General features: G+C 40.1%; 1 protein-coding gene across 1 annotated transcript in view; it reads left to right on the top strand.

Moving 5' to 3' along the window:
* Positions 1 to 14,282, top strand: part of SLC9A4 (solute carrier family 9 member A4) — a 50,455-nt gene that overhangs the window by 18,959 nt on the left and 17,214 nt on the right. The window contains exons 3-8 of the mRNA XM_039494615.1: positions 698 to 957; positions 4,805 to 5,022; positions 8,972 to 9,174; positions 10,176 to 10,262; positions 11,843 to 11,913; positions 13,919 to 14,080. Of these exons, the coding sequence (XP_039350549.1) occupies positions 698 to 957; positions 4,805 to 5,022; positions 8,972 to 9,174; positions 10,176 to 10,262; positions 11,843 to 11,913; positions 13,919 to 14,080 (1,001 nt within the window). The remainder of the gene's footprint in view (positions 1 to 697; positions 958 to 4,804; positions 5,023 to 8,971; positions 9,175 to 10,175; positions 10,263 to 11,842; positions 11,914 to 13,918; positions 14,081 to 14,282) is intronic.

The following is a 14,282-nucleotide window of genomic DNA, read 5'->3' as shown; positions in this document are numbered from 1 at the left end:
TCCAGCGAGCTCCACAAGGCCAGTATAAGTGAATAAAAAGAAGTATTTTCAAACTTTTGAAAAGTTCCTTGACAATGTCCTTTTGACATTTTTACAAATCCACTGTACAAATTTATCAATAGCCATCACACAACAGACTGCAATTACTATATTATTAGGGCAAGGTAATAAAAAATTGATTATATAAGAGTTCTATTATATTTAATAACAACAATTGCATATTGAACCATGAGTTGAGTGTTTATCTATCACCAGTATGAAGCTGGAGTTGCTTAGCTTCTATTCTATTCTATTAGATTTGATTTGGTTTGATTCTTAAGTTCTTACATTTTCACCCATCACAGTGCTTCTGAACACCTTCTTTGCTACACATTTTATGGTGTCTGAGGCGTCATGTACTTTCTGAAAACATCATACATTCCATATATCACACACATGGGGTGTCTCAGGCTAACTGTCTTACTGTTTTTACATGATGAATATGACACATTGACTGGCATTTTGTACCATTTCTTCACTAGTTTTAGGATCCCAGCCAGGTAGATAATTATGGGGCCTCTTAAGGAGATGTTCAGATTTAAACTACAATTTTGCTAAGCAATATGATTAGAATACAGTGTGTGGCACATACCACTAAAAATATTGAGAAAAATCTAGTTTTGAAAGATTTCTAATTTGCTATTATTTTTGCATACAGGTGTTATATAACATATTTATCGCCTTCACCCAGATGCACCGATACGAAGAGATTGAACCTATTGATGTTCTTGCTGGATTTGCTCGTTTCTTTGTAGTAGGACTAGGCGGAGTGCTATTTGGCATTGTGTTTGGATTTGTTTCAGCATTCATGACTCGATTTACACAGAACATTTCTGCCATTGAGCCACTGCTTGTCTTCATGTTCAGCTATTTGTCATATTTGTCTGCTGAAACCCTCTACATCTCAGGCATTCTGGCGTGAGTATCAAATAAGAATTTTCAAATGCGTCCCGGGTGGAATTCCATTCCATTCTTGACAAGGTGTCTTGCTTGGGATTAGTATAATGATTTCTGCTGCCCCCGTCCTATTTTTTTCAGTTGTTATTCTTTATGGGCCTAAATGTGCAACTTGGGCTGCTGATATAGCAGCATGATCTGATACCAGGCCAACTTATGCTCTAATATTTATTTCTATGTGGCTTCCCAATAATGTTATTAGAGGGATGTAGTTATATACAACATTGTTAATATCAAAAGAACAAAGACTAATAGACCAGATCTTGCTCTCAGCTACAGCAATGTATATCAATTGAGCTGCACTGATTTAAGTGGAATTACACCTAAATTAATTTTGTGTAACTTGGAACTAAATCTGGCCCAAATATAAAACTCAGAAGCATTAAACAAACACATGCACATTAAAAAGCCAAGACAGGGTGATAAATGTGGAAGTATTAAATCGTGCTGATATGTCATTCATGGGAATGTTGATCAGTAAGAAAAGACGTGGACATGTCAAGTGAATGCCAGATTACAGGATCCCAAAGAGCGAAGGCTCACAAAGAGTCTAGAAAGAGAGGTGGACCACTACGCAGATTTCGGGATGTTTGCAAAGATGACTTAGTATCCTTGGAATCTCTTTGAATGACTGGGAAAGGAGTGCAGAATGCACTGGTTGACCGAATCAGCTTGTTGATGGAGCGAGGCATTGCAAGGAGGACTGGATCAATCTTTGTGATGACTGGCGTTAGAGGAGGAAGGAATCTGCTGCTCGGATTCAGAGCATTGCTAATACGTTGGTGTGCCTTACCTGTGGATGAGACTGTGACTTGCTCACTGGACTCAGCGTCCCTCAGAGAACTCATCGGTGCATACACCATGCTCTGTAAAGAGCAACGGTGCCATTGATTAAAGGCCAGACACTTCATACAGTAACCTTGAAATAGTTCTATGGCTGGTCCCAAATGTGTTATGAATGTACAGGTGTGAGATGAAGAGGGAAGGTCAAAAAGGACTATAATTTACAGTAAACACCAAGGAAAAGAGAGAGAGAGAGAGAGAGAGAGAGAGGACATTGATGGGAGGATGACAAGGGGGACAGGGATAGGAAAGAAGAGTGAAAGGATGGAGGGAGGAATGGAGAGGCGCATGGAGGGCAGAGACAGTGAGGCACAGCAAAGGGAATGTGAGGCGAGGATGTGGGAGGGAGTTGGAGCAAATAGCCAATCAATGGAGAGGAAAGAATACTAAAGTAAAAACTGAAGAAGTGGAAGTCTGGTGACATCCTCAGTCCTATAGATAATTCTGCTGGCTGGTGCTTAGTCCAATCTCTGACTCCTGGTCTGGCAACACCAGGTTTTTTTTTTCCTGCCCTGAGCTCACATGACTGAGCTGGGGATGGGACTTCACTGAGCCTGGTGCCCCAGAATGAGTGCAGGCTACCTCCAGGGGGGATTCTCACATAATGGGGACAAATGTTTGAACGTGGGCGCCTACAATACATTGCACATGCATAAAAAAGTGTACTGCCATTATGAGTGCAAAAATGTTACATTAGCTCTCACTGCATGTCTCAGACCCTGATTTGTTCACAAACACCAGTTTACAGTCTCTGTGCAAAGATGGAGTTGTATGCACACATACCTTGCAGGATCACCTGAGGTACCTGTGTTTGAAAATTTAACCCAATTGTTTAATTAGATACATATATAAAGCACCTATCCTCATACTCTAAGTACATTTATAATGCAATATTTAAATGCTTCTTAATCCAATCTAATTATTAGAGTATATATGATTCTAATCCTGTTCTCCACTGTTTTATACCTTGTGTAGCTATTTACACCCATTGCAAAGTGACCCAGATCCTGGACCATGTTTTGCCCACTAATATATGGTATATACGTAATTGGCAAACCTCTCATTGACTTCAAGATCAGGTCCTATCAGAGCTGAATACTAATTTATTAATCAGTTATAGATTTGATCAATCTTCCTGTACCTTACAAACCACCCCTGTGAATATTCATTATTTTAAAATATATAGAACTTTATTTCACATGCTTCTTATTGTCATTAGCTTATTGAAATTATTAGTAATAGAATAATATTAATATAATCAGGGTTTACTCTTCTTATTAGCCTATTAAATATATTATTGCTTATTTTAGTGATGGGAACTTACTGTTGCACCATTGAATTATTGATGAATTCATTCATTTTCCACTTGGGTTATGAAAATTTATTATGCATATATCTTGAATAGTCAACAGTATTAAACATTAATGTCTATTGATCTTGTCTTAGAATGTCCTTGGACCTGCCAAATGTGTCTGTTCCTCCAGAACACCCTGTAGCTTTGTCTAGGTGGAATGAATGGGAGACTTGAGGAGCACTCAGAATATTCTGAGCACACAAGATTAGAAAACTATTGCCATGTAGAAGGCTGATAGGACTAAAATATTATAGATGGAAACCAGCTAGGTGACATACTGGGCTATCTATCAGTTTAGCATTCAACCTGCCTATTTACGTACAGTTTCCTTTAAGCTGTGGAGAACATGACGGAAATAAAGAAGCTTTGGGAAAATGCCTGACTGCTGATTTAACAGAGAATACAAAATCTGCCATGCAGTAGGATATTCCTACTCATGCTAGGAAGTACAGGAGAACCTCAGAGTTATGAACACCTCGGGAATGGAGGTTGTTCGTAACTGAAATGTTTGTAACTCTGAACAAAACAGTATGGTTGTTCTTTCAAAAGTTTACAACTGAACATTGACTTAATACAGCTTTGAACCTTTATTATGCAGAAGAAAAATGCTGCTTTCCCTTAATTTTTTTAGTAGTTTACCTCTAACACCGTACTGTACAGTATTTGCTTTTTCAGTTGGAAGAAGGTGTTCTGAACTCTGAGGTTCTACTGTCCCTTACTCCATAAGAAGTCAGAAGTCTCATTATCTTCACTCTGAGAGCAAGGTGCTATTTAGTATGAGTAATAGTATCACTGCCTTGCCCACATCATTGACTGATATGTTAGGGCCAGATAGTGGCCTGGTTCCTGCAGCCAAGCAGAGAAGTAAGGAGCTGTCAGGTGTCCCTTCGCTGCCCCGTGCAAGCTGGATCGCTATGAAGGGAAAGAGCAGCCTCTGCATGGCTGTTGCTGCATTTCCTCCTGCGATGCTTATGGACAGCAGTGAGCAGGGAGGGGTGGAGAATTATGGGAGCTAGGTCTCCACCCCCTAATATGCTGGCTAGCCGGTGTGTAGGGGAACACTCTGTGCCAGGCATAGGGCTGATGCAGGGTTCCTCCTTTGCCACACCAGAGTGAGGGGTTACTGGGAGGCAGAGTGTGGCACTGATTGGTCTGCTCCCAGGGCAGCACGACAATGCATTATTCTTTGGTTGGTGCTGGTGGCAAAGCCATGCGTTTGCCCCTTTATTCGTATTTGTTATGCATTCAAAACAAACATGACTTTGAACCAGACTCACTTTGAGTAAGGTTGGCAAACTCTGGCTCCTTTTCTTCTCCTCTATATGGGATACACACATAGGGCCAGATGCAATGTCCATACCATTACATGGTCCATTACTCCTCAGGTAGTCCCATTGAAATCAATGGCTCAATTAAGGATGAAGATATTGCATGAGGAAAGGTCTCAGAATCTGGCCCATGTGTGGGTTCAAATAAGGAGATGAGCAGACAGTCTGGATTCAGCTAGTCTTTAAGCAGGAGTGGTTAGAGGAGCCTTTCTCTTTTAAGATGATAAACACAGATGACCATTGCCAATACCTAATGCTTTGCATGGTGTTTCCAAATGAACAGGATGACGGCATGTGCAGTGACTATGAAAAAATATGTGGAGGAGAATGTTTCCCAGAATTCCTACACAACCATAAAGTACTTCATGAAGATGCTGAGCAGTGTCAGCGAGACCCTGATTTTCGTGTTCATGGGAGTGTCCACAGTTGGAAGGAACCACGAGTGGAACTGGGCCTTTGTTTCCTTCACTCTGCTCTTCTGCTTGATTTGGCGTGCGCTAAGTAAGAGGCAAATAACTGCATTTTAACATAGCCAGCCTGGGTAGATGTGGTGCTCTGCGTCTTTGAAACAGGGCCGCCCACAGGATTCAGGGGTCCCCCACCGCCGAATTGCCACCGAAGACCCGGAGCGGAAGAAGCTCTGGGGGCCCAGGCCCCATGAGAGTTTTCTGGGGCCCCCAGAGCGAGTAAAGGACCCAGCTCCAGGGGCCCCAAAAACTCTTGTGGGGGCCCCTGTGGGGCCCGGAGCCTGGGGCAAATTGCCCCTCTTGCCCCCCCTCCCACCTCCCGGGCAGCCCTGCTTTGAAAGTAATCAGTGCAAAAGTAGGCTAGGAAATGTAGTGCTGACTTGTCTAACCTGTCTAATAATGAGTTTAATAGGTGGGTCTTACTGACCAGGTAATTTCACAAATACTAGTACTGAACTGGTGGGGGAGGGTGGAAACAACAACCCAAAGGTCAATACCTGAAGCTGGATTTTGTGATTCAGTGAGAAGGAAACTTTTAAGTAAAATTAAACATTTCCATCATTATGTTGATATTTAGGCTGGCCATATGTTATTTTTGTGTTTATTCAGGTAAGTGGGCTTCATAATGGTTACATTTTAGAATGTGGTTAATTTACCAATAGAACGAGATCCGTTCCTTATCTATTTTTGGCAATTTGAACATTTCTCTGCAATTTTAATGAGAGAATATTAGCTATTTAAATTTATTCTTAAAGTAGATAAAGTTCTATATACTGTGAATCCAGATCCTGGCCCTTTGGCACCACTCCTGTAAAGCCTTTCTCTTGGCTTGGATGGCATGGGTGAAGGAAATCTCCAGGTGAGGTAAAACTGGCTTAACCAGCTTTACCCCAGCCCTTCCCAAGCTCTCCAGGGGTTAGGGTGAGCTGGTCAATGGTAAAATGGAAAAGGTGTGGCAGAACACTCATGATCCCTGGCTAGTAACCCAGCCCTGAGGCTGCTCTGACATATTATGGTAATTGAATTGGCTCCTGGTACCCCAGGATTGGGGAAGTGGAGAGGTAGCATGCAGCCAACTTTGCCCCATGCCCTCTGGTCCTGAACCAGCCAGATCCTAGGATTGGGCACAGTGTTTTTATCAAGTAAATTTAAGCGTTACTACTAATTGTATACAATTCCCAAAACAACTAGTCAGTAAGTACATTGCATTCAGACACGATTATTCCTTATTTGAATTTATTTATATATCACTGAATGAAACAGGGCTCCTATGGTCATGTAATTAAAGTAAGTGTCATGGAATTAAAGATTGTACCATAATGCATATGCAGAAGGGGGCAAATTAAGGTTGCAGAGGCAACCTTAATTCTGGCATTTCTTAATTTCTGAGTACTTGACTTTGCAACCTTAATGCATGATTTTAGTGTGCAGTTATCTACGTTTTTTAAATAAAGCAAACTGAAAAAACAGAAATTCCATCATATTGGCACTCACGTGGTCATCAGCCAGGTTGGAACCTTTTGATTCACCTCACAAACCTCTGCCACTTCAGCTAATGGAATAACTGATAGCAATGGTAGGTTGACATTCTCTATGTGGCCCTGCAGTAGAGGGGTATAAGATTTTGCCAGTGGGTTTCACAGATATTTGCTGGCAGTAGAGAAATGGTGAATCTTGGGGATCTTCCAGACTCTGGAGGGGAGTGTGTGCTAGTGGGTAAAGACTATTCTGCCCTCTGCTCTTAAGTGTGACCCCTCCTGCTCCATCCCCACTGACCTGTCCCCATCCCAATTTTGTCTCTTTGTCACCCCCGGCTCCTTCTCCCACTCCATTCTCCTCTCTTCAGGCTTCTCATCGTATGTCATGTTTCCCATTGAGTTCTAGTCTCCACCTCACAACTTGCTGACTAAGCCCCAAGATCCCCGTCCACTCCCAGTTTCTGTCCTTCCCTACATCTGATCCCAGTCTCCTTGCCCAGCCAGTCCCAGTCTCCTCCCCTGTCTGCAGCTCCTCATGCAGCCTCAGTGTTCCTCCCTCGCAGCCAACTGAGTCCCAGCCTCTCTGCCCCAGCTGCTTTCACTGAATCACTGTCCCAGGCTCCTAGTCATAGGCTGGGATTGGTTGGGCAAGAAGACTTTCTCCCTCTCTCCTTGCCCAGATGTTCCCAGTTTTTCTCCTCCTCTTTAGTCTCCTTGTCTCCATCTGCTCCTCTCCCTCCTCAATTCAGCTTTTGTCCCTTCTGCATTCAAATCAGGTGGCTTTCTTCTCTGCACTGCGTTGGTGCCAGCAAGGGGGCGGGGGGCGTAGAGACCACAGGAGAGACAGGCTCTGTGCTCTCAGTTCCACTGCCTGGCCTCACCCTAGGAGCAGCTGGGTTTAGCCACTATAGGGAAATTCCAGCTTTGCTCCTGTAGCCCTGGTCCCGTAGCATGCTCATTATCTCTGTGGGGATGGTGCAGGCACAGCCTGGTCACACATTGGAATAGTGAGAGGATGGACTAATAGTGAGAGGATGGTCCATGCAGTCTGCTCAATGCTAGGAGCTGTGAGAGGCTGGAGCGTGCTCGGTGAGGATGGAATCCTAGGACAGTTTAAGGGGGAAGATGAAGAAGTCTATACTGAGCATGTGCAAACTGAGATTTTACAGTCTTATAACTTGGCCACATGTGAACAATTTTTAATGGGTACAGCAAAAGGCACATCCCTGGCACAAAGGCCACCTCCCTACCAAATTTCAAGTCCCTGTTCCAAAGCATGGGGTTTTTTAGAGCTTTTCAAATAAAGGTCACCTGTCAGCCTGAGTCAGATGCCCAGCATGGAAAACTTCAGTTTGACAAAGCTAAAAGCAACAGAAAACAGGATCTCATAATGGGAAGTGCCACGCAACCTTTGTAGTGTTACGAGGCCCACCAAAGAATAATCCAATAAGCTTGTTATAGGGTTGATATATAAAATGGATTTTTTCTAATTATAACAGTTCATTATTTACATCAGTCACGGTGCTCGTATGAAACGTAGATACAAGGGCATTTCATTAAGAAAATAAAGCTTTTGGAAAAGGACCCAAGAGGGTAATGGAAAAAAACAAGCAACTAAATATACGGTAGGCAGAAGCTGCAGTCCACACCCAGCCACATAAAATCATAGAACCATAGGGTTAGAAGGGACCGCAAGGGTCATCTCCGTCATATAGGCTGTCACATTAGTTTTACCTTTAATTAAAAGCAAAACAAATCAGGAGAATTAAGCAGCTGTTTTGTTACCGAATGCCTTTAAAGGGAGTCAGTGAAGAGCACTGGACTGCGACTCAGGAGTCCTGGACTCTATTCCCAGATCTGCCCTTGGTTTGCTGGGTGATCTTTGGTATGTCTTTCCACCCCTCTGTTACTCAGTTTCCCCTTCTGTAAACTAAGATTATTGATACTGAACTACTAATGAAAAAGCACTACATAAAGACATAGTATTATTATTATTATTATTTTATTATATGCAACTGTCAAAACTGTTCAAGCACTGTTCAAACACACTGGTCTTCTACTGTGTGGGAAAATGTCTGGAGTAACTTAGAAGGGAACCAAAATGCATTGGAGTGAAAGGGAAGAAGAAAAGCTTGAAAGAATATTATAGGGGAAAAAGCAGGAAGAGCTCTTATCTAGGATATCTTCAGATCACCTCAGTGGAAGGCCTGTCTAAAATACAAATGGTGGTGGATAATATCACTTAGCTCATCTTCTGATCCTACTCAGCAAAGTTAAAACACAAAACATTTAGAAACCTACATTAGAATATTGTGTTAAAATTTCTCATAGGCATCACATTTATAGTATAGTTGAAAATAGCCTCAACGAATGACCAGAAAAGAAGTTACAAGCACCCACAACTGCAAAGAAAACAGTGTTCCTGGCTTAAAGGCTAAAGATGCTGTTGCACTTAAAGTATTTTTCTTTGTTACTTGGTTAACAATAGTTTTTCCTCCCTCCTAGGTGTGTTTGCTCTCTTTTATATCAGCAACAAGTTTCGGACTTATCCCTTCACCGTTAAAGACCAGCTCATTATTGCCTACAGTGGCCTTCGAGGAGCCAGTAGTTTCTCTCTTGCATTTTTGCTTCCTATGTATCTCTTCCCTAGAAAGCACATGTTCATTACGGCTACTCTTGTAGTTATATATTTCACTGTGTTCATTCAGGTAAGCAGGTTTCATAATGGGTTCATTTCATACAACAGCGATGCCTAGAGGCTTCATAGTTAAGCTTGCACTGAGATTTGCACTTAAATCAGGATTAAATCCTTCTATTTGATACTTTAGTTGCTGGATAGAGTCTCCAGATGTAACGCAATAACCCTTTGCTGGATAATTAATTTTTTCTTATACTTTCGGTTAAATATTTAGTAACTTCACCACTGGAAGTATTTAAAAACAGATTTCCTTAAAATTCCTCTGAAAATTATGTTCCAATTTTTTACTTCACCTTGTAGTCTGATATACAAGAGTAGTTGTTCCCCTTTTGTGTCATAACTAGGGCTATGCAGGATGGAAATTCCATTTTGTGAAGGAGTTTGTGATTTCAACATTTGTCTTTGTTCTGATTAGGAATGAAACCCCACAATTTAGAAATTCTCTACAAATGAAAATCTTGAAAAAAATGTGTTTGGGGTGAATCATTTTATTTTGATATAGTCTTTTAAACTATTATATTACATTATATTATACAGTTTTTAAAATGAAATCAAAAGTTTTAAAAATCAAAACATTTCTTTCAAAAAATGTCAAACAGGATGCTTTCATATTGTTGAAACTATTTTTCCCTCTGGAATGAAATTTAATTTAATTTAATGTTAATAGTTATTAATAAAAGTATTAATAATATTATTAATAATTATTAGTAATTATTAAACCATTAGTTTAGTATGAGTGGTTAGCAGGCCGGGTAGTTTACAGAAACTAATTCTTACAGTTGGTTAGAAAATGCTGATGAAAATCTAATTCTGATTTTAAAAAAAAGGAAACGTTTTTTTCAGAACTTCCCCCCCACTTCCCGCTCCATTTTCCAACCAGCCCAACTAATAACAAATAAGCCCTATATTCTAGACACAGTGATCAAATAAAAAATAGTCACTTCATCTTTTGCCTTTTATCTGCTTGTTTCAAACAATAATTAACTTTCTCACTCATTTTTCTAAATACAGGGAATCACAATTGGTCCACTGGTCAAGTATCTAGATGTTAAAAAGACTAACAAGAAAGAGTGCATCAATGAAGAGATTCATGCGCGAGTAAGTTGTCTTTATTGATTAACTGTATCCTAGAAAGAGAACGAATGGGAGTTCCAAATTTGCCCAAGAGAGTTAGGCACCCAGTTCCCATTGAAATTCATTGGGCAAATAAGCGCCGTAGGCTCCTTTGCAAATCCCAGCCAAAATATCTTAATAAAAATATTGGATGGTGTTTGAGTCCAAAGAAGCTGTTGTAAAGTAATGTATGACATCCTCTGGATATGGATGCCATGCCACCTCATTATAATTTCAAAACTACAGAATGGAACTTTTTATAAAGGCACAACAATGAAACAATGTAGCAATTGGATTCCAGCCTCTCTACCTTGACACTTTGTAGCCATTACGAAAAATCCCAGCATCAGAACAATAAAAAGTCAGGTTTGAAAAATCCACTCACCAGCTCACACATAGTGTATATCCACACTGCGATCAGTGGTGTGACTGAAGCACAGATAGACATACCCAAGCAAGCTTCGATCTAGCTAGCTGGAATAATAATAGCAGCAAAGCTGGGGCAGCATGGGTTTAACTGCTCAACTACATACCCAGGTCCCAGCTGGGCTTATACAGTGGCTATTGTTATTCCAGCTAGGTTAGATTATGTCTACATATGTTGCAGTCACACCTCTGATTGCAGGGTAGGCACAACCATAGTGAGCAGGCATCTTTCCCAGCAAGTGCCATCAACTTCTGCAAAATCTAAGCTCTCATTAAAATGCTTCTTGTCCTTATGCTTGAAAAGAATGATTTCCAAAAATGAACTGAGTGTAAAATAGCAGAGTCATTTTCCTGAATCTGCAGTTAGGCACCTTCATTGTCTCCACCGCTGCTCATACTATGCCAAGCAACAATGGTTCAGAGATGTGGTTCATTCCACTACCATCTTTTGACCAGCTTGAGTACATACTAAAAACAGAAACGTTTTAAATCAGGATACTCTGTTTTGTTGATTACAAATGAATAAAACCTCAGGATTCATTTTGAAAGACTCTGAATCATTTTGGAAGATGATTTATTTTCTTCTGAAACATTTTACTTTAAGTTTACATCCCATAATATGTACAAGTAGACTAGAGGGAAGGTCGTTAAACTAGCTTAACAAAACTGTACAAAACACTTAAAAATGTGGTTAAATTTACCCCTAAGTAGTCCCATTGCTACTATATGTATAAAGTTAACCACATATGTAGATGCTAGTAGCAGCTAACTTTAATTGGTTCTGAAATTAACCTCAGTGCTTTTATCTTTATATTGAAGTCAGATATGAGCTGTCATAACTGGAAATTTTAAAGCTGTTTTTGCTGAGGTTGAAAACACATCAAGGTGCCTGCAAATTCTGGTAATTAGTAGCAGATTTACTTGTACAGATCAAACAATCTTAAGGAAAAATAAAAAGATCAGAGACATTGGCATATGGGGAAGTTTGTCTGGATTTTTATAAAATTTTAGATTTTCTAAGAGTTGTTTAATTTGAATCAGTGTCTAAATTACTTAGAATCTGGTCTTCGATTACCTAAGAATTGTTTTGACATTGATTTCATGTTATGACCATTGGTTTGTTGTATTTTTTTCTCTAGATGATGGATCACTTGAAGGCTGGAATTGAAGATATATGTGGGCATTGGAGTCACTATCAACTGAGAGACAAGTGAGAATGTTTTGGTACTGTCTGTACTAATAAAGTAATTTAGCTGTGACATATTTATCTACTCAAAGGTAAATACACTTTGTGCTCTCAGAAGGTTAGATTAGAATGAAAATGTTAGGGGTATGCGCCATATCCTGTTCTAAAATATAACCCGAGTTCTTGAGTAATCATCTTTTGGAGTGCAACATTCATATATGTTTCACTGCTGTGCCTCCTCAAAAGCTAGGAGGAGATAAGCATGATAGAGGAGGAGCATGACATGCACACCCATGCTACATGCCCATGAAAGCCTGCAAACAAGGCCTAAATGTAAGCCTATCATTCTTCAAAGTGGCCCTTTAAATTGCAAGCTGCTTGAGGCATGGATCTGTCATTTTATTTGAATGTAAATCACCATGCAAACATATGGGACAATGTAGATAGCTCATAATAAAGTAATAAATAGTAATTTTTTCCTGGTCTCAGAATTATACTGCCTTCTGTATCTAGGAGAGAGCACAAAAGTGATGTTTGTATTAACTTAATAAAGGAATTATATGGGAGCAGCATTTACCTTCAATGGATAGATGAGACAATTTGTGATGTTGACCTGATGTTTTAAATTGCCATTTGATTTGTAATCTTTCCATTATCAGATCTGAATGTGGAGATATACATATGATCATCAGTCTGCCCAATACCTCTGCAAGCTCAGATGGTTGCTGTATAGCAGTAACACAAGCCTTTAGGGGGTGAAATATCTTTTCTGCCTGCGAGATGGCCTTCATTTCAATAAATGTATGAACTATAGAATTTATATGTAATGGGCTAAAAATGACCTTCCAGCGACTATATTGAGGATAACAATGGTGCATAGGCTATAGAATTCCCTATTTGAAGCCACAGACACAGTTGAAGGCATTGCAACTGAGATAAGCTGCATTTCTGTCACTTCTCTCAGATCCACCCAATAGACCTGATAGGAGGAGTCTATGAATACTACTAGTAAATTACTGTTTCAGTCACGGTAAAGGCTAAAGAAACACATCATATGAAAATATTTATATGAGAGTCATATAAAAATGAAGGTATTCCTTGCATTAAGATTAAGTAATATGTTTTTAAGAATTGATTACCTTGGTTAACCAACACTCAGGGTAACTTCCTGTGGACTAGAGAGCTCTGCAGAGCATCCTTGTTCACAGAACAAAGCAGAGCTACCTACAGTCTTCTGTTATAGCAACAAATATTAAAAACAGTTGCTTATTATAAGAAATTGTATGAACTCTGTACTGCTTTTCATAACACTCTAGAGCACATTTCTCTGCCATAACAAACTGCCCCATTGAAAAAAAAAATTATAAGAGCTGCTCCTGTTTTGTTAAGCTAATGCCTGAAAGCCAATACACGCCTCAACACACACACACACACACATTCGAACTTGTGTATGCAGCACATTAGTGGTATATTATCATGTGCAGCGTGCATACAGACATCATTTTGCAGTCCATTCAATTTCTCTGGCATTCAGAATATTAGGACATATATATTTTCCCCTAATTGTCAGGATTTAAAATGATCAGCAACATAATGGGACCTAACTACTAGGCCATTTAGAACATTATTGGTGTCTGGCTGAATAGGCCAGCATTGCTGTAAGTGCAGCTGCTGCTGTTATGCCTTATTAGAATACAACATTTGTACAAAAGCATGAAAGACTGGCCCCTTTTTTCTTTTCGTACAATTGTGGCGATGCTATATGCTAACACTCACCCAACCTTCTTTTTGAGATGATTGCAGCTTGTTTCTTTCTTTTGTATAGTAGATTTACCATCTCTGTGGACCAGTAGGCCAGGCCCTTTGTCCTCCAACAGGTTTCTGTTCACTGGTCCTTCAGCAGGCCACGGGTGCCTACAATTTGACTTCAGTTTCCGACCTCCAATTATATATATATTTGATGGATGTTGTCAGAGAGGAAGATAGACTCCTTTCCTTTTTACATTTGCTTTTCATTTCTGTTTCATAGATTTAAAAAGTTTGACACTAAATATCTAAAGAAAATCCTGATCCGGGAGAACCAGCCCAAATCCAGCATTGTATCTCTGTACAAGAAGCTGGAAATCAAACAGGCCATTGAGATGGCAGAGAGTGGGATGATAAGTTCAGCTGCATCGACAGCTTCTCTCCAGTGAGTATCAGCATCATTACAGTTACCAAACGGGAGAGAGGGAGGAAGGGGGACAAGGGGATATGAAGAAATAGCTGAGAGAGACAGGGACTTTAAAGAAATGTGACAAGAACAAGGTACTGGGAGGGGGGGAATAACTGTTAGGTGTTGGGACCTCGACATGTTACATAGGAAAGGAAACATTCAGTGATGGTTCTGAGAC

The sequence above is a fragment of the Mauremys reevesii genome, linkage group 1 (assembly GCF_016161935.1).
Source record: "Mauremys reevesii isolate NIE-2019 linkage group 1, ASM1616193v1, whole genome shotgun sequence".
Taxonomy (NCBI): Eukaryota; Metazoa; Chordata; order Testudines; family Geoemydidae; genus Mauremys; species Mauremys reevesii.
Note: the sequence above shows the minus strand (reverse complement) of the source record. Positions and strands in the feature narration are given on the sequence as shown.